The 21,934-nt window shown below is 45.0% G+C and overlaps 1 protein-coding gene across 1 annotated transcript in view; it reads left to right on the top strand.

Moving 5' to 3' along the window:
• MICU2 (mitochondrial calcium uptake 2) overlaps positions 1-21,934 on the top strand; it is a 91,750-nt gene that overhangs the window by 33,880 nt on the left and 35,936 nt on the right. Inside the window, exon 2 of the mRNA XM_038762152.1 lies at positions 9,172-9,316. Coding sequence (XP_038618080.1) covers positions 9,172-9,316 — 145 coding nt within the window. The remainder of the gene's footprint in view (positions 1-9,171; positions 9,317-21,934) is intronic.

Genomic DNA, 21,934 nt, shown 5'->3' with positions numbered 1-21,934 from the left:
TCCGTACATTTTAAATTATTTATTTATATTGTCTGCCTCCCCCTTTAGACTGATTGCTCGATGCGGTCAGGGAATATGTCTACATCAATTCTACTGTATTGTATTTTCCCAAGCGCTTAGTACAGTACTGTGCACACAGTAAGCACTCAGTAAGTACCACTGATGATGGTTGATGATTGATTCTCAGAGGTTTCCAAGACTGAAATAGATCCATTTTAATTCTCCATTTTAAGCCATTTACATGCACTTGGGTATTGCAGTATTGTAGATTTAAAGACTTAAAATGCCTTTATATATGTTTAGTGTTAAGATGACCCACCATTTTCAGGAATGCTTCCAGCTTCAGGAATCGTTGACTTTATGGAAGACAGAGGCAAATTACTTAAAATGGAGCTATCCATAATTATGGGCTCATATTCATAAATACAGGACAAGGATGTAAATGCTAGGCAAAAATGTAATTAGCCTTTCAGACTGATTTGTAAATTATGGTTAATGTGTTGCCGATTTGTACATCTCAAGGGCTTAGTACAGTGCTTTGCACACAGTAAGCGCTCAATAAATGCGGTTGAATGAGTGAATAAATAAAATTAAAAGCTGCCTGCCTTTGTCCAAGGGAAGGGAAGAGCCATCAGAACCTTTGCAAAGGAACAGTACAACAAGGCATTTTCGTGCATGTCCTTTCACGGTTAAACAGTAGAGACAGAATGGTGAGGCACCTGTTCATCAGAAAGCAGTAAACTAGGGAAATGTTTTAACAGAAGTCATCAACTTTCAAAGATCTCTTTCATTCAGTCCACACCCTTCATTCGTCTTAATTCTTTTGCCTCCTGGTATTTTTTTTTACTGCTTGGCAAGGTACCCTTGCAGGCTAAGGAAGAGTTTCTGTATGGCCTGAGACTCTGTAGAGTTCAGTGGATTCAAGGAGCCTTGCCCTTCTTTTGCCACCCTTCCCATCTCACAAATTTGAATTTGGAGGCCTAGGTGAATTTTGGGAAGCCCGAGAGTGGGGGCTGAAGAGAAACCTTTCCCAGGTCTATCCGAAGGGGCAATTTATGCAGGCTAGGTTAGATGGCTAGATCAAAGAGTCCTGAGCAGCCTCAGGCAGCTCTTTGATCTCCTCAGAGCCCCTAGATTGCATTTGACACCCTTTCCTTCAGAATACCTCTTTGGGTAGCCATCTCTCTCTAGCCACTTCCTCTCTTCTTGAGACTGTCTCTGTGCTGATAGCCAGAAGCTCCTGTAGGTTTAAATCTGTGCTCTTAAAGCCGCACCGTCCCTGGCCCCCCCCCCAAACACACAAAGACCTGCAAGAGATTAAGTTGTGTTGAAGAGCACCCAGTGAGGTAGACTGGCTCTAAGCCTGAAAAAGACCTCTTCTGCATACAATAAGCTCAAGGTGTGCATGGACTCTGTAAAGTAGTACTGCGCCCCACGCAACCACCTGGGTGTGTCCCTGGTCTCGGGGAGAAAATGCGAATGTTTTCCGTGGTGTGGGTCTAATGATTAGGCCTAATGACACCCCACCATCCAGACCATAATTTAAATAAAAGTCCCCTGCCCAACCGTTTCTTGCTCTCTAATAAACCATAATTTATATAATGGTCCCCGGCCCTACCGTTTCTCATTCTCTAATAATCATGATATTTGTTAAGCATGCACTTACTCTGGATTATTGCAATGCCTGGAGCTGTTTGTATTTGTTTCCTTTTTCCCAGAATCTCCCTTTTAGGACAACTCTCCCAGTTTAGGCCATGCAGCGTTCCAGGCTGGTCTTTCAACCACTGCCGGCTCCCAGCAGTCTACTCCTAGGCAGCATTTTTTGAGGTTGAGTTTCACTGAGCTTATAAATGTTTATTTTGCCCTTCCTGTGGGCCACAGCCCCAATTTCATCTCCATATGCAACAGCTGCTAAGTATCCTGTTGTCTCCCGGCCTCTTTCCAGTCCTGCTCGGTACAGTTGAATTCTGACGGCCATTGCCTCAGTGCTGGCAGATTGCATTCCACAGTGTGGGATCCCATCGCGCCATTCTCGGTGTTGAGCGTAGCCTTGTTTTGGGGGGAAGGGAGAAGGAGGAGGGGCAGTACCTGTTTGTGGTAGGCCCAGGTCTCTCAGCCATGTGGAAGGTTAAATATTAAAATATTATCATAGGTTAGGACTGGGCGCTTGGGAGAGAACAATCCAGTTGGTAGATACACATTCCTGACCACTACCATGAGGAGCTCACAGCCTAGAGGACTCTGTCTCTCATCACCACATGCCCTTTTGCTTATCTCGCTGAACCATTCATTTTTTGTCACCCACCTACATGTCACCTTGGGGAGAAATAGCCTGAGGCAGGGGAATGCCTGCTGGCATGGTGCCATCCCATAAATGGGATTGAATGAATAGAGTTTCTTATTGAAGAACTACCTTGGGCATTTCACATGGTGACCAGGTAGACGGGTTCTGGAGAAATCCTGGAACTAGCCGGCGGAGAGCACGGCGATTGCCACGGCAGCTTCCTTGGCCACTGGCTGCAGGTCTGTGGCGCTCCGGCACGGCCTCAGCACTCTGCTGCCATCACTTTGGCCACTTAGGGATTTCGAACATAAGATTCTTGCATGCCCTTTGCAATGGGCTGCCCTCCTGCCTGCCTACACATTTGCTGTACTCCTTGCCCCAGTGGGAACATGACCGGCAGGGAGGGGAGCGTGCCACTGGTGCTGTGCAAACCATGAGGGCCGGGATCAAGTCTTCCTCGCAGGTTCCTGATCCCGAAGTCTTCGGGACCAGACCGAGGCTCAGCCCTCGTTTACAATGGGAGACTTCATCATCACCTAATGCACCACTCTGCTGGACTCCACTGGTGATGAAGAAAGGGTCAGCAGGTCCCTTTCAACTCTGATGTAACTGGACATACCATTGTGGAAGAGCCTTTTGATCCTGGTGAACTTCTTAGGAGAGCCACATTTGTTTAGTAACTGACAAGGCCCAGGTCATCTGATGGCGTCAAACACTTCTGTTAGGTCTGAGCCTACAGTTGCAGTTGGAGAGAGGTCTTGCTCCCCGCATTTCTCCTGCATCTGTTGTGCGGCAAAGATCATGAATACTGCATTACAAAGGGCACATTTGTCTCCTGGAACTTACTTACGGAGTATTTTCATGGAGCACATTATTCTAATCCCATCTGGCTCCAGTTACTCCAGCAATCCTCTTCTCAGTTTTGAATATCACTTTACAACCGTAGGAATGTACAATTTGTATGCTTATTTCCCATACGATTGTATGTAATTGTATTTGTCTCCCCTTGTAACTTGTAGCACCCGAAGCTAGGGACCATATTCAGCTAGGGACCATATTCGGGGCTGGCCCTAAGGGTGTAATCGGTGAATTGTGGCAACAGGAATTTTTGGCAGGGAGGCCAGAGACCCTGAGACCACACCTCACTCCCTCTCCCCCCAGCCCTGTGTCCCTCCTTCCCCGCTGCCATGCCATCGCCAGTTTCTCTGACTTGGTGACCATCTGGGTGTAAATTTGATGGAATGGAGTGTACGCATCCCGTAAATGCTCATAGCATCTCTGTTTTGAAGGGGTGAAATAAAATGTGCAACTTCTTGGCGCTGTAGTTTAGCTAGTGCGAGCCCTCTCCAGAGTTCCGGCTCTGTTTCAGGGCCCGTCAGTTCCTCCTTCTAGTTTAAGTCCCCGTGGTACAGTCCCCACGGATTGCTGATGGTGGTGGTCATCCCTTACCTGCTGTAAAAGGCTTCAAATGTGATCAATCAGTCAAACAGTGATCAGTGTCTTGTATAGAGTGCCTATTGAATGTGAGACCCTGAATGAAGCCCTTGGGGCAGTACAACAGAAGCGAAGAACTTAGGCCTTCAGGGAGCTTTCACCTAGCCGTGGGATCTGATTTTTCAAGTATTGATGGAAAAGTTTGCTCACCTAGAGAATTAGTATACAGCCAACAGACTGGTGTTCCTCGAGGCTGGTGTCTGTGGAGGCCTCTCAGAGCAGAGCTTGGCTCCACAATGCTCCTTTACTGTGCAAGTAAGGAGAGGCTCTTTTGATTTTTAACAGTATTTGTTAAGCACTTACTATGTGCCAGGCACTGTACTAAGTGCTGGGACAGACACAAGCTAGTCAGATTGGACACAGCCCACATTCCACAGGGGGCTCGCGGTCTTAATCCTCATTTTACGGATGAGGTAACTGAGGCACAGAGAAGTGAAGTGACTCACCCAGGGTCTTACAGCAGACAAGTGGCAGAGCTGGCATGAGAACTCAGGTTCTTCTGACTCTTAGGCCCATGTTACATTCACTAGGCCACTCTGCTTTGGGCTCTGAGACAGATAAGAGACTGGCAGCTGGAAGAAGAGGAGTTTCTGGTCTTCCAATCCACCCTCTCCCTGCTGTTCTCAGTGGAGCGTTCTCCAGCTTAGTCTGGTCCAATATTGGTAGCTCTCCTAACAGCATCCAGGCAGTGGTTCTCTATTTAGGGCTTACTATGTGCAGAGTGCTCTGTTAAGCACTTGAGTACAGTACACTAGGAAGGCAGGGTCCCTGCCCTCTTGTGAGATAGAAAAGGCATGAAAATAAATTACATATAGGGGTAGCAACTGAATTTAAGACTATGGACATAAGTGTTTTGGGGATGGGCTGAATACCAATACCCAGTGTTCATTTAAGGAAGGCCAGGCTGGGGAGGGAGGGAGAGAGTGAGAGAGAGAATATAAATAAATAAATGGTGAAGGAATATGTAGGCCCCTTATCCTCACCGCCTTTGGCTCCAGAAATGTGTCTAGCCCGCGGCACTAGCTTGTTTTGGGGTTTTCCCTCGTATTCTCTCCTTCTTTCTCCACTTGCTGATCATATCACAGCGGCTTCAGCCCACTGTGTCAGGGCAGCAGTGATGGCAGGGACCACCATTTGGCTCATTGTGTTAGTGTCACTCCCCCTGTGATCTCTCCAGACTGAACCCTGGGTCCCTGCCAGAACCCCTGCCTGATACACCATGGGCAGCCCCAGCCTGGGCTGGCAGGGATTTCCCATCCCTGTACCAGGGTGGTGCTGCTAATTCTTGGAAATCCCGAACCTGCCCACCTCTGGGGTTGTGGGTGGATGGGGAGGGGGACTTTGAAAGGCCAGGAAAGCTGCAGGAGTTTGGCTACTGTGCCTTAGGACAGAGGGACAAACTAGCACATCTCAGGGAGGGGAGGAGCAGTAACGACAAGGACAGCACAAGGTTCCCCCTTCCTCAAGACTGAAGGCTCTCCTGCTCACATGTGGGCCCCAGCTGCTGCTGAGACCAGTAGGGGAGATCAGTGATTAAATGGCAAATCCTTCCTGATAAGAGCAAGACCTCTTTCCAATTCAAAAAGGTTCTTTCAGGAGTGCTTAGCTGAAACTTAATAGCCCAATTGGATCTCCCGCTTCCAGGTGGTCTTCAGATAGTGTCATATTGCCATAAAAAAGTTACATTCCCAGAGCAGAGAGAATAGTGTTTCAGATTTTCTGTTTTCTTTTTGAAGGGGAAAGTTGGGACCGGGAGAGAAGCAGAGCCTTGACATTATCGACAAAGATATAATCTCCCTCATCTCATCTGGAAAATGGCTCTTTTCCTTCTAAAAATAAAAAGGCTGGAGGCCAGCACCATCCAGAGAAAATTGGATTTTAGCATAGGGGAACCTGTCTGGGCTCCCGCTCCAACTTGAAACGAGGAAACCAAGACTATTTTGAACCCAGCCACCGTCATCAGCTCCTGTGTTCCCCTGCGTAAGATAAATATTTGGAAACTCGCTGGCATTCCTAGTCAGACACACATATTGTGGTTATTTGTAGATTTTGGAGCTCCTTATTTCTCTTCAGTTAAATGTTCTAGCCAGATTGACTTTTGCTCTTAACATAAGTGAATCCAGCATTGAAAAATGTCAGGGTTAACCTGATGACGGAGGTCTGTGCAGTGCCCTGAATTCAGGGGTTTCTTTTTATTATTACTAAGGTCTCTCCTTTAGATCCACTTTTTGTTTTCCCCAGCATCCGTCCTCAGCAATGGGCAGGCCCAGACATAAGGACCAGAATGGAGGGAGAGGGGAGGAGGGGCCAACGTTGGTACCAGTGATAAGCTTATTGTTTCAGCAACTGTGCTGACATCACCCCAAATGTGGGCCCCCTCTCTGGGTTGGCAACTTGGCACGACAGACCCTTCACCCCAGATCGTCAACCTTTTGCTGAACTGCCCCCTTGGGCCTCATGGTTTTTTCTGATATACCCTCCCCCAAGCCAGAATCTGTCCCCACGACTTTCATCCAGTCCCCACCTGCCCGCCACAAAGACCCTGCAGTCCCACATACCCAAAACAGCCAGTATGCTGAGCAGAGAACAGAATCAATCAATCAGTCAATCAATCGTATTTATTGAGCGCTTACTGTGTGCAGAGCACTGTACTAAGTGCTTGGGAAGTACAAGTTGGCAACATATAGAGACAGTCCCTACCCAACAGTGGGCTCACAGTCTAAAAGGGGGAGACAGAGAACAAAACCAAACATACTAACAAAATAAAATAAATAGAATAGATATGTACAAGTAAAATAAATAGAGTAATAAATATGCACAAACATATATACAACAGGTATATATATACCCTAAATATAACCCTAAACATGTAAACTTCCCTTTCCTGGCATCACCTTTAGATGCCAAGGACGAGGGGATGAGCTCCATGTAAGGCAGGGATTGTGTCTAAACTGATTATCCGGCATCTACCCCAGCACTTTCATGGTGCTTAATACCAAGTAAATGCTCAGTCAGTCCATCAGCAGAAAACACACACACACACACACGTACACATATCTCAGGATGTCCTCAAGTTAACATAATGTGTCTACCACCTCTTTTGTATTGTACTCTTCCAATCGCTTAGTGCAGTGCATTGCACACAGTTTAAGCGCTCAATCAATCCCACTGATTGATATTTCTAAAGCTTGAGAAGTTTTACACAGAATCTGGTTCCCAATAGGGCTTCTGACGAAAGTATGATGCCCTAGTCTTATTTTGTATTATCCCCCACATCTCTAGACTGTGAGCTTATTGTGGGCGGAGAATATGTCTTTGTTGTTGAATTGTACTCTCCCAAGTGCTGAGTACAGTGCTTTGCACACAGCAAGTGCTCAATAAATGCAGTTGAATTGAATGTACAGTTAACTATCATTTAGTATTGCAGCTGGTTAATAGCCTGGGAAAAATCATTTCTTTCATCAAATTTGGGCAGATTCTATGAAGACATTATGAGGGATGAGGTTAAAAAGCAGTCTGCTAATAATGGAGATATCTTTCTCATTAATTTCTGCCAGCATGCTTCCTGGAACATTTTTCTGCTCCCCAGTGAACATTCAGAATTCCTTCAGAGAATTTCGGCCAGAGGGTGCTGGGAGTCATTATTCACATTGGCATTGCCTTTAAGGGCTGAAATTCGTACTTCTTCATAGGCAACCAGAACAGAAGGCGAAGAGTTTCTCTTTGAGGAGAATTGTTGACGGTAGTTATTGATGAACTGCTGAAGAGTGAGTGGTTTGTGTTTCCCTATCAGATTGTTTGACCTTGGGGTAAAGGCAGGACTTTGAAAGGGCTATGGAAAATACTCCTTGCTATTGTCATTCTCGCAAAGCATGAATTCCCGAGCATGGAAAAAACGTTATTCCAAAAGACTTGAATTTTAGGGACAGCTTAAAGCAAGGGAGGCCAAGAACAGGTGCGTGTTGGGGGCACTCCAGCAGTGTCTAGCGGTTCTCAAGCCTGCAGATGCTGGACATGTCAGTCCTCAGCCCTGCTAATTAGGAGGGCGCTTTTCTAGTAATGGGACTCCCCTCCGTGATGAAAAATGCATTAGGGAGAAACTATTCAAAAAGCATGAACAGTTTTGAAAAGATTAAAGGATGAACATTGCATGTTTGTGAGCTCATGGAAAATTGTAACTGTTTCTATTCATATTTACTGGGAAAGTGCTGTATCCCCTCACTTTTTACTCATTTTCAGTGTACAAATGTGATAGCTGTGTTATCAGAATGCCTGTAAATATGCAAGCATATTGGCTAGTCTTTGTGAGAGCCACTGGCTCTCCCCAAGCTAAGGGAAAAGGGAAAATGTGGGCCAAAACAGAAGTTAGGCCTTGTAGTGTTGGTTAATGATAATAATGATGGCATTTATTAAGCGCTTACTATGTGCAAAGCACTGTTCTAAGCACTGGGGAGGTTACAAGGTGAACAGTTTGTCCCACGGGGGGCTCACAGTCTTAATCCCCATTTTACAGATGAGGTAACTAAAGCACAGAGAAGTTAAGTGACTTGCCCAAGTCACACAGCTGACAATTAGTGGAGCCGGGATACTAACCCATGGTTAGTTATTATGGTATTGATTAAGCATGTACTATGTACTGGAATAATACAAGATAATCAGATCAGACACAGTCCCTCTCCCAGATTGGGCTCACAGTCAAAGAGGGAAGGAAAGCAGGTGTCTTATCCCCATTTGAATGAATTTTACAGTTGAGAAAACTGAGGCCCAGAGAGGTCATGCAGCAGGTCATTGGCGGAGTTTGGAACCAGAGCTCAGACCTCCCGATTCCCAGGCTCGGGCTCTTTCCACGAGGTCACTTTGGGTAGAGAACCATTCTCCTATTCATAGCTTCTGGAACTTCCTTTATGCCCTTAACTTTCTTCATTCCCCTTCCAGATAGCTCCCAGGATTTGCCACAACACTCTTTTGTCCCTTCTGCTCCTTTTTTCTCCCACCTCCAGGTTAAAAGGAACCGAGGTGGAGTCCAAGCACATGGATTCTCAGCTTTTACTTTCCGGATGAAGGAATGCATTTAGCCTAACACAAAAGATCTAAATAAATAAAAATGATTGTGTTTTTACAGTATCATTCATCTCTGAGTGGCCACCGTGAACACAGTAAATGAACTTAGAAATGTGAAACTCTGAAAAACAGGAACATAACTGTGTTATTAGTAGCCTCTTTATGGTTAATCTTGTTTTCAAACCAGAAAATGAAGGCACACAAAAGGCCACAATTTGCTGCAAGTTAAACAATTACTACTTAGCCTAATGAAGAATAAAATTCTGGGCTCCTGACCCCTTAGCTGGATGCAGTGTTGTTTTTAAACCTATTTCAATATTTATTTCTTTTAGAAAGATCCTGCCAAAGAAGAATTATCAGATAAGGTGTCCATTCGAAAGCAGCGCTTCCTACAGTTTTCCTCGCAAGAATATGAAGGAGAATATTACATGACACCCAGAGATTTCCTGTTCTCAGTAATGTTTGATCAAATTGACCGTAAGTTAATTTCTTTCTTGGGGTTTTAATCTGATGAAAGAATCTTATGAATAGAAAAAAGTCTCCTGGCTTGCCCAGGGCTACAAGCTCTCTGTGTACAGACTTATTTTCTATGATATGCTTTTCAGATTGGTAAAAGTTACAACAGAGTTTGTAATTTATTTCCACATAAGACCTCGAGAAAAGGATGAGGAGATGGAGATAAATTGAAAAAAATAGCCCCCAGACATTTTGCTTCAGGGAATGGTATTAAAAATCACTAATTGAAAAATAATTGGTTTTGGAAATTTGGAGTGTGGAATCACTAATACTCTCAGTCGAGCGTCTTCAGAGAGAAATAATCTCTGAGATCTCAGCTGGAATTTGAGCTGGGAGCAGGCCCTGGAGCCCCGGAACATCCAACTCTCTTCACCATTTCCACCTTCTGCAGTGCCTTTTTTCCTTTCCCCAACTCTGAATCGTTCAGAGTGATGGAAGAAAACAGTGGCCTCTACTACCCAAGCCACAGGCAAACAAAAGAATGTGCAAACTAGTCACAATTCATGGCACTTTGGGTGCATTTCCACTTTACACAGCCAGTTGTATCTCATCATCATTCTCATCATGGTTTTCTTTATGGAGTTATTACTTAGAAACAGTGTGGCCTAGTAGAAGAAGCATGGGTCTAATAGAAAAAGCAGAGGATCTGGGTTCTAATCCCGGCTGTGCCACTTGCTTGCAGTGTAACCTTGGGCAAGTCACTTAACCTCTCTGTGCCTCAGTTTTCTCATCTGTAAAATGGGGATTAAATCCTGCTCCCTCCGGACTGAGACCGTGAGCCCTTTATGGACGGGGGACTGTGTCCAGCTTGGTTACCTTGTATCTAGAATGTAAGCTTGTTGTGGACAGAAAACATGTCCTCAAGAGTACTCTGTTCTGTTGTCCTCTCCCAAACGTTTAATACAGTACAGACTGTTCACACAGTGTGCATACTGCACGCTGGCCTGTCCCAGCAGGGGACTCAGGGCTGCTGAAGCATCACAGAGCCACTAGCATCTCTGTTGATTGATCAAACAGCAATGAAGCCTCTAAAGAAGAGGTAAAGTGTAGCGTACCTTTATGAAGAGGACTTAGGGGAGAGACTTCTTAATTTAATTTGGAAATGCCTTGGAAACAACTAGAAAAGCAGTTGGACATGCAATCAAAAAGTCAATTTGTAAGCTCTGAGAGATCTCAATATCTATTGAACGATCACCCTGGCTTTATGGAAAGAATTGGGCTGCACAAGTGTAGGTTTGGCTATAACCTGAAGGGTGTTGAGTATGGAGTCCAAGGTGGGTTTGGGAGGGCGGCGGCATGATTTTATGGTAGGTAGAAGCTAGTGAAAAGAGCCCGGGCCATCAAGTAAGGGGACCTGGGTCCTGTTATCATCTCTGCCATTTGCCCGCTGTGTGAAACTTGGGCAGGTCACTTAACTCCTCTGTGCCTCAGTGTTCCCATTTGTAAAATGGGGATTAAATACCTGTCTCCCTCCTACTTAGACTGTGAGCCTGATGAGGGATAGGAGCTATGTCCGACTTAATTATTTTGTATCTACCCCAGGGCGTAGTAGAGCGCCTGGCACAGAGTAAGCAGTTAACAAATACTATCATTAGCAATAGTAGTAGTAGCAGAGCTCCAACAGGAACGGGTCTACACCAGGGACTTTTTAACCATTTTAATTTCAGGGAATAAGGACAGGGTTCACTGAAATTTGCTGATGGGGCAGCCAGCACTTTGGAACAAAAGCCTGGAGTCGAGACCTTCCATTCCAAGTAGTTGCGTGGCTCAGTGGAAGGAGCACGGGCTTTGGAGTCAGAGGTCATGGGTTCAAATTCCGACTCCGCCAATTGTCAGCTGTGTGACTTTGGGCAAGTCACTTCACTTCTCTGGGCCTCAGTTACCTCATCTGGAAAATGGGGATTAAGACTGTGAGCCCCACGCGGGACAACCTGATCACCTTGTAACCTCCCCAGCGCTCAGAACAGTGCTTTGCACATAGTAAGCGCTTAATAAATGCCATCATTTTTATTATTATTATTAAGTTGGGGAAATGGACAGGTACAGAATTGTTCATTAGGAACGAGAGCAAGGCCTTTTACTTAAGGATAAAGAGTAAACTGCATTTAAAGACCGTAAAGTCCTTCTAGACTGTAAGCTCGTTGAGAGCAGGAATCATTGTGTCCACCAATTCTGTTGTGTTGAACTCTCCCAAGCGCTTAGTACGGTGCTCTGCACAGACTAAGTGATCAATAAATATGGTTGATTGAGACATTGGGCAAAACTGGCCTTGTTCTACTGAAGCAGAGAAAGATCTAGGAGCCATAAGCGAGCTCAAGTTCAGTATAGATACACAAGGCATAAACCGAAGTCTGATCTTGGCATGGCAATCTGAGAGTTTGTCAGCCTTTGTTTTGATCTCCTGAGCTGAAGAGGGTTCAGAGGAGAACAACAAAAATAATTAAAGGTTTCATAAAAGACTAAGAATGGGGTTAAAAAGTAATGGATTCATTCAGCCCGAAGGAGAGAACATTCAACCAGCATTTAATAACAATCTTAAAGTCAATGAAAGGAAACTGTATGGGTGGCGAACAACTGCTTTTGGTTTTCACTCAAGGCAGGACAGACTTGAGAATCTTGAAGTTTAATAACCCTTAAAAGTTCTTCACTCTTAGAAACTTGCTGATTGTAAGAGATGAGGAACCCCGGAATGGGTTATCAGAGCAACCATGGAATCTTATCAGGAAAGGTATTGTTTTATGTTTTTTTATAGTCAGATAGCTCTTTCTGAAATGGTTTGTGGGCTATCACTTTTTTTATGGTACTTATTATATGCCAGGCACTGTACCAAGCAATGGGATAGATAGAAGACAGTCAACTTGGTCATAGCCCCTTCCTCATGTTGGGCTCACAGGCTAAGTCAGAGGGAGGAGGATTTAATGTCCATTTTACAGATGAGGTAACTGAGGCACAAAGAAGTCGAACGATTTGCCCATGGTCACACAGCAGACAAGTGGCATTTCCTAATACTATTGTTAATGTTATTATCATTATTATTCTTAAGTACAGGACACATCTTTTGACCAGAAGAAGCCCACATTCCAAATGGGGGAGGCTGAAATGAAGATCTTCACTAACAGTGGAGGCTAAATTGAATGTTCAGTCAAAGTATACATACATACACACAGGTGCAGAAGATAGGTATAAATAGTATGTGAGTGCAACAGGCGGCTATTGGTTTGAAATGACTGTGGTTGTCAACAGTGTTTATGGCTCTGGCTTGGCTAATCCAAACTCAGGAATAAAATTTTGGTTTTCCATCTACTGCCCTCAGGAACTTTTCCCCTTTCAGGGCATTCACTCCCGTCTCAAATCTGCTAAACCAAAGCCCGCCCCTCCTTTGGAGCCAATTCTAAAAGCTCCCCTTCCCCTCAGACACCTTCTATAATTAATCTTCCCCCTTCCTGGTAATGCCACCCAAACAGCAGCCTTAGTGGGCAGGAATTATGCCTACCAACTCTTTTATAGCCTCCTAAGTGCTTAGTACAGGCTCTGCACACAGTAAGCGCTCAATAAATATGATTGATTGATTGATAGGACAGTGCTCTGCATACAGTAAGCACTCATGAATATAACAATGATTTAGACTTTTTTTATATTCGTTTATCTCCTTTTTGTACTTAATCACTGGCTTTTGTTTTTTCATCATTTGCATCTGTGCTCGTCTCTTTTGCCTAATGTATATTTGGCAACTTGGATCTGCTTCTGTTCCCCCATTAGATTGTAAGCTCCTTGGGGCAATTAGTTTATTGTGTCTTCCCTGTAAACTTCTTGAGGGCAGGGATCACATCTACTAACTCTGTTGAACTCTCCCAAGTTCTTAGTAGAGTGTTCTGCCCACAATAAGTTCCCAGTAAGTACTATGCTCTATTAGATAGAGCATGAGCCTAGAAGTCAGAAGGTTATGGGTTCTAATTCCGCCTCTGCCACTTGTCTGCTGTGTGACCTTGGGCAAGTCACTTCACTTCTCTGGGCCCCAGTTCCCTCATCTGTAAAATGGGGATGAAGACTGTGAGCCCCATGTGGACAACCTGATCACCTTGTATCCCCCCCAGCGCTTAGAACAGTGCTTTGCCCATAGTAAGCACTTAATAAATGCCATTATTATTATTATTATTCTTCATCTTCTTCTTTACAACAGTGTCACTCTGACCCATTGGTTTTGATTAAATTTGCAAAGCGGGGAGATATAGAGAATTGAAATGAATGTTTTTGGCTGAATTTAGAAATAAACATATCACGTTTTGATGTTCCTTGGTAACTTCCAATCATAGATAGTCTGGATAAATTTGATCTTGAATCTCCCCTTTCATCATTGTTCAAATAAATAGTCCCAATTTTGAATTTTTCTCACCACCCATGAGAAACATAATGGGGTGGGCATGACCCTCTGGGTAATTCTAGGTAGTTAACAGGTACTATCGATTCATGACGAGGTACTTGAGAGCAGGAATCTTCTAGACTGTGAGCCCGTTGCTGGGTAGGGACCGTCTCTATATGTTGCGAACTTGTACTTTTTGGTAACAGTGCTTTGCACACAGTAAGCGCTCAATAAATACGATTGAATGAATGAAAGGAATCGAGTCTCCTAACCTCTGTTGTACTCACCCAAGCCCTTAGAACAGTGCATGGCCCAGAGTAAGTGCTCAGTAAATACGATGAATTGTTTGTTTTTATTTCTGGGGCAGAGGAAAGGTGCCCCCACTTTGAGGAGCTTGAAATTGAGACAAATGAGAGTTTCTCCCTTCCTCTGGCTCATGGTTTGTTGAACCTAACGCTTTAAACTGAAGGTACCAGTCAGTAGCCCTCAGGGGTTTTCTGAGGGTTTTGGAGGGGGAATGAGAAACAGCCATCTCGAGAATTCAGAGGTTTAAAGAATAATGTGTAAAACCACTCAGGCACCAGGATAGGTGAAAGAAAGAAGAAACTGAGACGCCTCATCTAAAAGTCAGTTATTCGAACAGCAAATTACTGGAATTTTCACTGGGAGATGAATTCTTTAGAACTCATGAAAAGATAACATATGGTAACGTAGAGAATGCCTTTAATGTACGTAATGGAAATAGTTGGATATTAATACCCGAAGTATGCTGGTATATAAACATGGTCCTTCTTGGAAATTCACAAACCTGCAGTGCTTTCTACTTCAGCAAACTATTCCGGTTTTGTTCGTCTGCCATGATATTTATAAAAGTCAAAGACTTTCCTCTTTATCAGTATGAGCAAAAAGCCTCAAGTCTGCATGTCCCAATATAAATATTTCACTTATTTGTAATGAAATTTTTGTTTAATGCTGCATTCCAATTAGACTATATTTAGACTAGGCATAGCTGAAGTCTGAAACTATTCCTGTGTGTTTTTAATAGCCCTGTCAATAGGCTCCTAGTCTTACATTGTAAAAAGATGGAGTGGACATTAATACCGCCTGGAATTCTCCATTTTACTAAGAAACAATGGACAGACTAAGATCTTAACAGCTGAACCAAATGCAAATTGAAGGTCTTATTGGCGCAGTATAAAATTAATTAATATTGCAGTGAGCTCCCGAAAGGAAGGGTTACAAACATTGCAAGAATAAGTGTTATTGTTGCAAGTTACACGGATGCTGTCATCTGTTCTCTTCACGTGCTCCACCAGCAATGCTGTGACACAGGGAACATTGCCTTCAGTGCTGACTGGTGAGCCGGCTGGGTTCCAGCTCCTCATAGTTGTTAATCCTAGCCTACCATTTGACTATTAATAGTAATAGTATTATGAACAATAATAGTAATTGCATTTGTTGAGTGTTTACTCTTTGCAAAGCACTGAACTATTTGCTAAGAACAAGAATAACACTCAGTCAGTCAATGGTATTTATTGAGTGCATATTATGTGCAAAGCACTGTTCTAAGCACTTGGGAGAATACAATACAAGAGAAATTAGCCAGTAGGTTCCCTGCCTATAATGAGCTTACAGTCTCCAGGCACAGCCCTTGAACCACAGTGGAAAGGGAGGTGGAGAGGAATGCCTACAGGCCCGCAATCAAGCAATCAATCGGTCAGTCATTGGTATTTATTGATTGACTGAGTGCCTTAAAGCCGATGGTGTGGAGTTTCTGTTAAATGCGGAGATGGATGAGCTCCTCCACTTGCAGATCCTTCCATGCTCCAAGATGTACACTCCCATCAGCCAACTGTAGCACCTACAAGCTTATTTAAACCCATCCTCAGCACTCACAAGTGTGTGTATCTATATAGATAGATTTGCATGTGTGCATACATGTGCTTACTCAGTGATTTGTATTTTCTATTTGTAAATAACTTTCTGTTTGTCTCTCCATGAGCCTATAAGGTCCTTGTGAGCAGGGAATGCCTCAGTTTGCTATTCTGTACTTCCCAAGTGCCTAGGAAAGAGTACCACACCTACAGGGCACTCAGTGAATCCTGCTGCTACTACTACTACAAATAATGTTGGTATTTGTTAAGCGCTTACTATGTGCCAAGCACTGTTCTAAGCGCTAGTACTCCTCTACCTTCCCTCCACCCACCCCACCTCTGGGGCGGGTCTTCAGCCTGGAGACATCCATCGGCAAATGGTCAGACTTCAGGGGAGATGAAGCTCAGGGCTGCTCGCCGGTGGTGGATATTTGGTAACGAGAATGGTTCGTGGGTGACGGTGCTGAAACTCCTCCAAGATCTGCTTGGGTCTTCTGTTATAGGCCCAGACCTCACAGCCGCCTGGAATATTGAGCACCACTACAGCTTCATAGCCCTGCGGCTTGTCTTGGTGCCTGATGGTTACCAAACTCTGTCAGCTTGTCTTTCCAGGAGCCACACGGGCCCCATCGGTCCCATTCTTGACTTCTTTGTCGGTCTGTGTACTCCCTTGGAAACAGCGTTTTATTCTGTGCTGTGAAGGACAGTCTTTGCCTGAGTTTTCTGATTGTCATCTGGGACAGCAGCTCAATTTCTTTGGACTTACTGGCCAGCCATAGCCCTGCCTGTACTCGGCCAAGAGATTCGTAATCATCCGCGTGACTTCTTGTGTGAGTGCTCCTAGAGCACAGCTGTCCACTTAGGGTGGTTCCTGAATCACTGTCTCCAAGACTTGACGAGGCTCCTAGCCTGTTGACTGGGAAGACTTCTCACCAATTTTTCCCCCTGTAGACTGCAAGCTCATTGTGGGCAGGGAACGCATCCATCAATTCTGTTACGTTGTACTTTCCCAAGCGCTAGTACAGTGCTCTGCACACAGTAAGCGCTCAATAAATATGATTGATTGAATAGGAACAGTATCCTGGTTCCAGCTTGCACATCCCTCATTGCGTCCTGGATTACAGTGACACAGGGTAGTTCGATCAGGACTGAAGCCACACTGGGTCCACCCTGGCCACCGTGAGAAAATAGTCAGATTGAGCACCTTCAACTCTGACTTGACTGACCGAGCGCGGCAAAGGAGTCTTGGGTTGCTTGTCGGCCACCCGTGGACTGCGTTCACGTGGACAGCCATCGTGCTTGGGCTTGAGTTTGGGCATCACCAAACGCCGGCTGGAACCAAACCGCGGTGGCAATGGGCCTCCGGGCGGTTTCTTCCCTACAGGGTGGTGGAGAGCAGAGAGCAACGGAACTTCTTTGATAAAGTAACCTTAAAGGAGCCTTAAAATAGAAGCTGCATTTGGATCTTTGGTCCTTGAAGCACACTGACACTAATAAAGGGGAGGATCTGCAGCTCTTTGGCCGGTGATGGAGTCACTCGTCAGGAATGATGGGCGAGCCAACAAGGGACAGAATGGAGCAAACACATTCCCAGTGTGTGCCTGACCGCTGAGCATAGTCAGAAGCAGCGTGGCTCAGTGGAAAGAGCCCGGGCTTTGGAGTCAGAGGTCATGGGTTCAAATCCCGGCTCCGCCACTCGTCAGCTGTGTGACTTTGGGCAAGTCACTTCACTTCTCTGGGCCTCAGTTCCCTCATCTGTAAAATGGGGATTAAGACTGTGAGCCCCCCTGTGGGACAACCTGATCACCTTGTAAATTCCCCAGCGCTTAGAACAGTGCTCTGCACATAGTAAGCGCTTAATAAATGCCATTATTATTATTATTATTATTATTTATTATAGTAGTAATAAATCACTCAATGGTATTTAATAAGTGCTTACGGTGTGTACAGAGCATAATACTAAGCGCTTGGGAGAATACAGTACAACAGAGGTGGTAGACACGTTCCCTGCCTACAAGGAGCTTACAGTCTAGAGGGGGAGACTGCCCTTAAAATAAATTACGTCCATGAACGTAAGTGCTGAGGGGTGAATATTATGTGCTTAAAGGATACAGATCCTCCCAAGTGGCACAGATGGGGGAGAGAAGTGAGGAATTGAGGGCTTAGGAAAAATGATAATATTTATAAAGTGCCCACTCTGTGCAGAGCACCCTATTAAGCCTTGGGAAAGAGTGCACTTGTGGGATTTAGGTGCAGATCCTGTCCCTTGAGGGGCTCACAACCTGTGATGTGTACCCGATACTGGCCGAAGGCCCTGCAGCCCCTGCTTCTCCCTCTACTCCCAGCCCAGTCCCCCAGCCCATTTCAGTTTGTCTGTCTCAGGCCTCCTGGGTGATCCGCTTCTATTCCATGGAAGTTTGCCAGTGGCTCACGCCAGTGGATCTGGTCTAATCATTTTCCAGAGTCATTTCCCCATGTGTGGAATTTTTTTCCATTCAATTTATTTTTTTTCTCCTTTTGAAAATGTCAAAGAAAAACTTCTCACCTTTCTCAGTGCCACCTGGCTGCAGGTAAAGAACTCTGCAGCCTGAAGGAGTGTTAAAAAAGGCTAATTATAATTTAGTCAGTTTCCCTTCAAAGGGCCCAGTGTGACCTCACACAGGGTGGAAATGTGCTTGCCCAAATCATTGATTATTGAGAAGTTTTCAGCATTTCATCGAGCACGACTGCATCGATCACTCAACCTATCATGTCCTCCTTTCCCGCTACATATAGGCATCCTTCCCTTCAAAGCCTTACTGAGAGCTCACCTCCTCCAGGAGGCCTTCCCACACTGAGCCCCCTTTTTCCTCTCCTCCTCCCCACCCCCGCCCTACCTCCTTCCCCTCCCCACAGCACCTGTATATATGTTTGTCCAGATTTATTACTCTATTTATTTTACTTGTACATATTTACTACTCTATTTTGTCAGTGATGTGCATCTAGCTTTACCTCTATTTATTCTGATGACTTGACACCTGTCCACATGGTATGTTTTGTTGTCTGTCTCCGCCTTCTAGTCTGTGAGCCCGTTGTTGGGTAGGGACCATCTCTACATGTTGCCAACTTGTACTTCCCAAGTGCTTAGTACAGTGCTCTGCACACAATAAGCGCTCAATAAATACGATTGAATGAATGAATAAGTCCTTCAAATTTGAAGAAGGCACTACTGACGGTGAAGTTTGATGAACGCATGGGTGGCTGAAAAGGCCAGTGAGAGATTCACAGTCCCTGGCACATTTGACACCCCAAAAGATTGTCTCTTGTTGTGTGGTCGTGCTTAGTGTGTGTAGTGCCTGGCACCGTTTCCTCTCCTCACGGCTACCCTGGGGGCTTTAGTGCCTTGTCAGGGTCTGGGCAAGCTGACCGTGGGTGCGGCAGGGAGCTCAAAGCTACCTGCCTACATTTTAGCCTCCCTACATCCCAGCCCCTGCCTGCCCCCTTGGACAGCAGCTGTCAGTCATTAGACTCTCAGGCCAAGCAGGAGGCACATCCTTGACTTCCCCTGCCGAAGTGTGGTGTGGCAAATTCCTGTATTGCTCTGTAGCCAGTGGGTATCAGGTGCCCATTAAGACACTGGGTAAAATCCTTGAGTGGGTTGGTGATTGACTGATGTCTCCCTTGAGCATCAAGGCCAAACGTACAAGCCTCAGCCCAGGCAATCGCCACTTCCGTATAAGCGCTTTAGGAAAGTAATAGAATTTTGCCAATCTTAAAACATTCAATTTGTTCCAAACTGAATGGAAATGGCAATGGCTTATTAAGATATTGACCCAAGCCTAAGATTTCAATTTGTCCTGTAATTTAAGATGGAGATAGAAACGTTTATGCTTAGATTTGTACAAGGAACTGTGTGAGACATCATAATGTAAGGGATAGGGCCAAATGAATTGGGGTCATTTCTGGATAAAATATTTATCATTCCAAGAACCCCAAATTCCCCTGACACATGAGGCCATCTTATAAAGAGTGAAATGAGGCAAGAATAAGAGAAAAGACCAACCATCTTTTATCTGTGAAAAGGGGTCGCTTTTGTCTAGAGAAGCAGCGTGGCTCAGTGGAAAGAGCCCGGGCTTTGGAGTCACAGGTCAGGGGTTCAAATCCCGGCTCCGCCACTTGTCAGCTGGGTGACTTTGGGCAAGTCACTTTGCTTCTCTGTACCTCAGTTACCTCATCTGTAAAATGGGGATTAAGATTGTGAGCCCCACATGGGACAACCTGATCACCTTGTATCCGCCCCAGCACTTAGAACAGTGCTTTGAACATAGTAAGCGCTTAATAAATGCCATTATTATTATTATTATTAAGGAGAAGAGATGATGGCAGCAGGATTTGGGGGTTCATATGTTGTGTGTCACCTCAGCAAAGCACAGGCATAATCCTAAGGAAAATTTTGGGTCACGTCTAAGTAAAAGTGTTTTCCTTTGCTGGACTTGTAGTCCAAGTTTATCATTTTCCTAGCTGTTTTTCTCACTGTATGATCCCCTTCTATGTGCTCATGAAATAACCCCAGAGCACATAAGGTGACTTTAATGAATGCAGTACCCATGGGCTGTGCCCATAGCAAAGTCATAGTGTGATCAGGGTATATAATTGGCACCCCTCTTCGCGTGCTGCATGTCACGTAATTGCTTCGGCATTTGCTGAGATGCCGCCCTTCTTGTTTGTGAGGCAAAGGTGATGGCAAGGCGCAGAGGCCTTAGGTTTATTTATTTATTTATTTGTGTTAGTATGTTTGGTTTTGTTCTCTGTCTCCCCCTTCTAGACTGTGAGCCCACTCTTGGGTAGGGACTGTCTCTATGTGTTGCCGACTTGTACTTCCCAAGCGCTTAGTACAGTGCTCTGCACACAGTAAGCGCTCAATAAATACGATTGATTGATTGATTGATTGTCTTTAGTTGTATGGCTAAGTTAGGGAGAGGGTTGAGGCTTGGGTTGAGAGGTGACTAGTCATTTGCCGTAGATAGCTGCACATTCGGTAACTGATTTGTGAACACTTGGCGTTTAGGCTTTTGGCAGTTTGTTATGCCTTCTCCCACCTTCCTTGAGCTGACTGAGATTTCTCTCAGAGATGCAAGATTGTCTCGAGTACACGTCCTTTCTTTCAGTAGCCTGTCCTGGTTGCAGGCAAGGCAGGTTACAGGACGGCACTCAGTTCCTGGCGGAGGCAAACAGCATGGACAGTGGACCAGAGGTGGGGAGAAGAGAGACTGAGGCCCAGAGGAGAGGAGGAGTGTGAGCTGGGCTCTAGAGAGAGAGAGAGATTGGATATGTAAGAAGGAGAGAACTGATGGAGTGCTGTAAGGACAGGACTCAGGTGTTTATGCCTGCGTGTTGAGCCCGACATATTAGGAAGCTGATCGGGGTAGCACGGTGTACTGTAAGCTGAAGAGAGGAGAGGCTGGAGATGGGGAGACCAGGGTTGGGATTGGGGCAGCAGTCTACCTAGGAGGTGACGAGAGCTTTGGCCGTCAGGGTGGAGAGGAAGGACGGAGGCGGATCGGGAAGTAGTGTGAGGAAAAACCCAGAAGGATTTAGACACAGGCTGAATGTGAGAAGTAAAGACGAACATTCTTATTAATAAAGCATTATTACTGCAACCATGAATGTTTTCATAGCTAAGGTATAATCCCTAAATGGCTGTTTAAGATGTATATTTTCATTTGTTTCGTGTCTCTCTACCCAGGAAACAACTAAAGAATTGCACTTGAAACAGAACACCAGTGGCCATTTCTGGAATTTTTTTTAAAGAGTTGTATCCTTCATGCATAGCCTACCCATCACCACCTCTCTTAAAGACCTTCACTGATCCTGAATAATGACACGCCTTGACACTCGAGACACTATTTTTGTTTTCTAATTTTATCTTGCCATCCTTTGATGTAGTCTTTCTAAATGTGTTTTTTACCCACATGGCCACCCCTATCCCCTCCCTCCACCCTGCCGTCCTGCTTGTAGTGAAACCCTCTGATGTTGCTGGGGTGTGACACGACTTTGTCAGCAGCATGGAATTCTGCTGCAGCTGGTCCTGACCCAGAAAGGGAACTAAGGAACAGCTTTTCTGAAGAAAAGACCACATGTTCTGCCCCGGTCAAACCCTCCCCTTTAGGACCTGACCTTGACCTCCTGAGAGTGTCCACCAAAAAATTTGGGATAGCACGTACAGCTCCAATTTGAAATCCAGTTCACTAATATTTGAAGCGGACTCTGATCGATTGCCATTGATTTGACCCACAACAACTGGAATCCTAATTGATGACTTAGCCATTTTAAGCCCGTGTCCTTGTCGGCATCGTTTTTACATGA

The sequence above is a fragment of the Tachyglossus aculeatus genome, chromosome 20, assembly GCF_015852505.1.
Source record: "Tachyglossus aculeatus isolate mTacAcu1 chromosome 20, mTacAcu1.pri, whole genome shotgun sequence".
NCBI classification, from domain to species: domain Eukaryota; kingdom Metazoa; phylum Chordata; class Mammalia; order Monotremata; family Tachyglossidae; genus Tachyglossus; species Tachyglossus aculeatus.
Note: the sequence above shows the minus strand (reverse complement) of the source record. Positions and strands in the feature narration are given on the sequence as shown.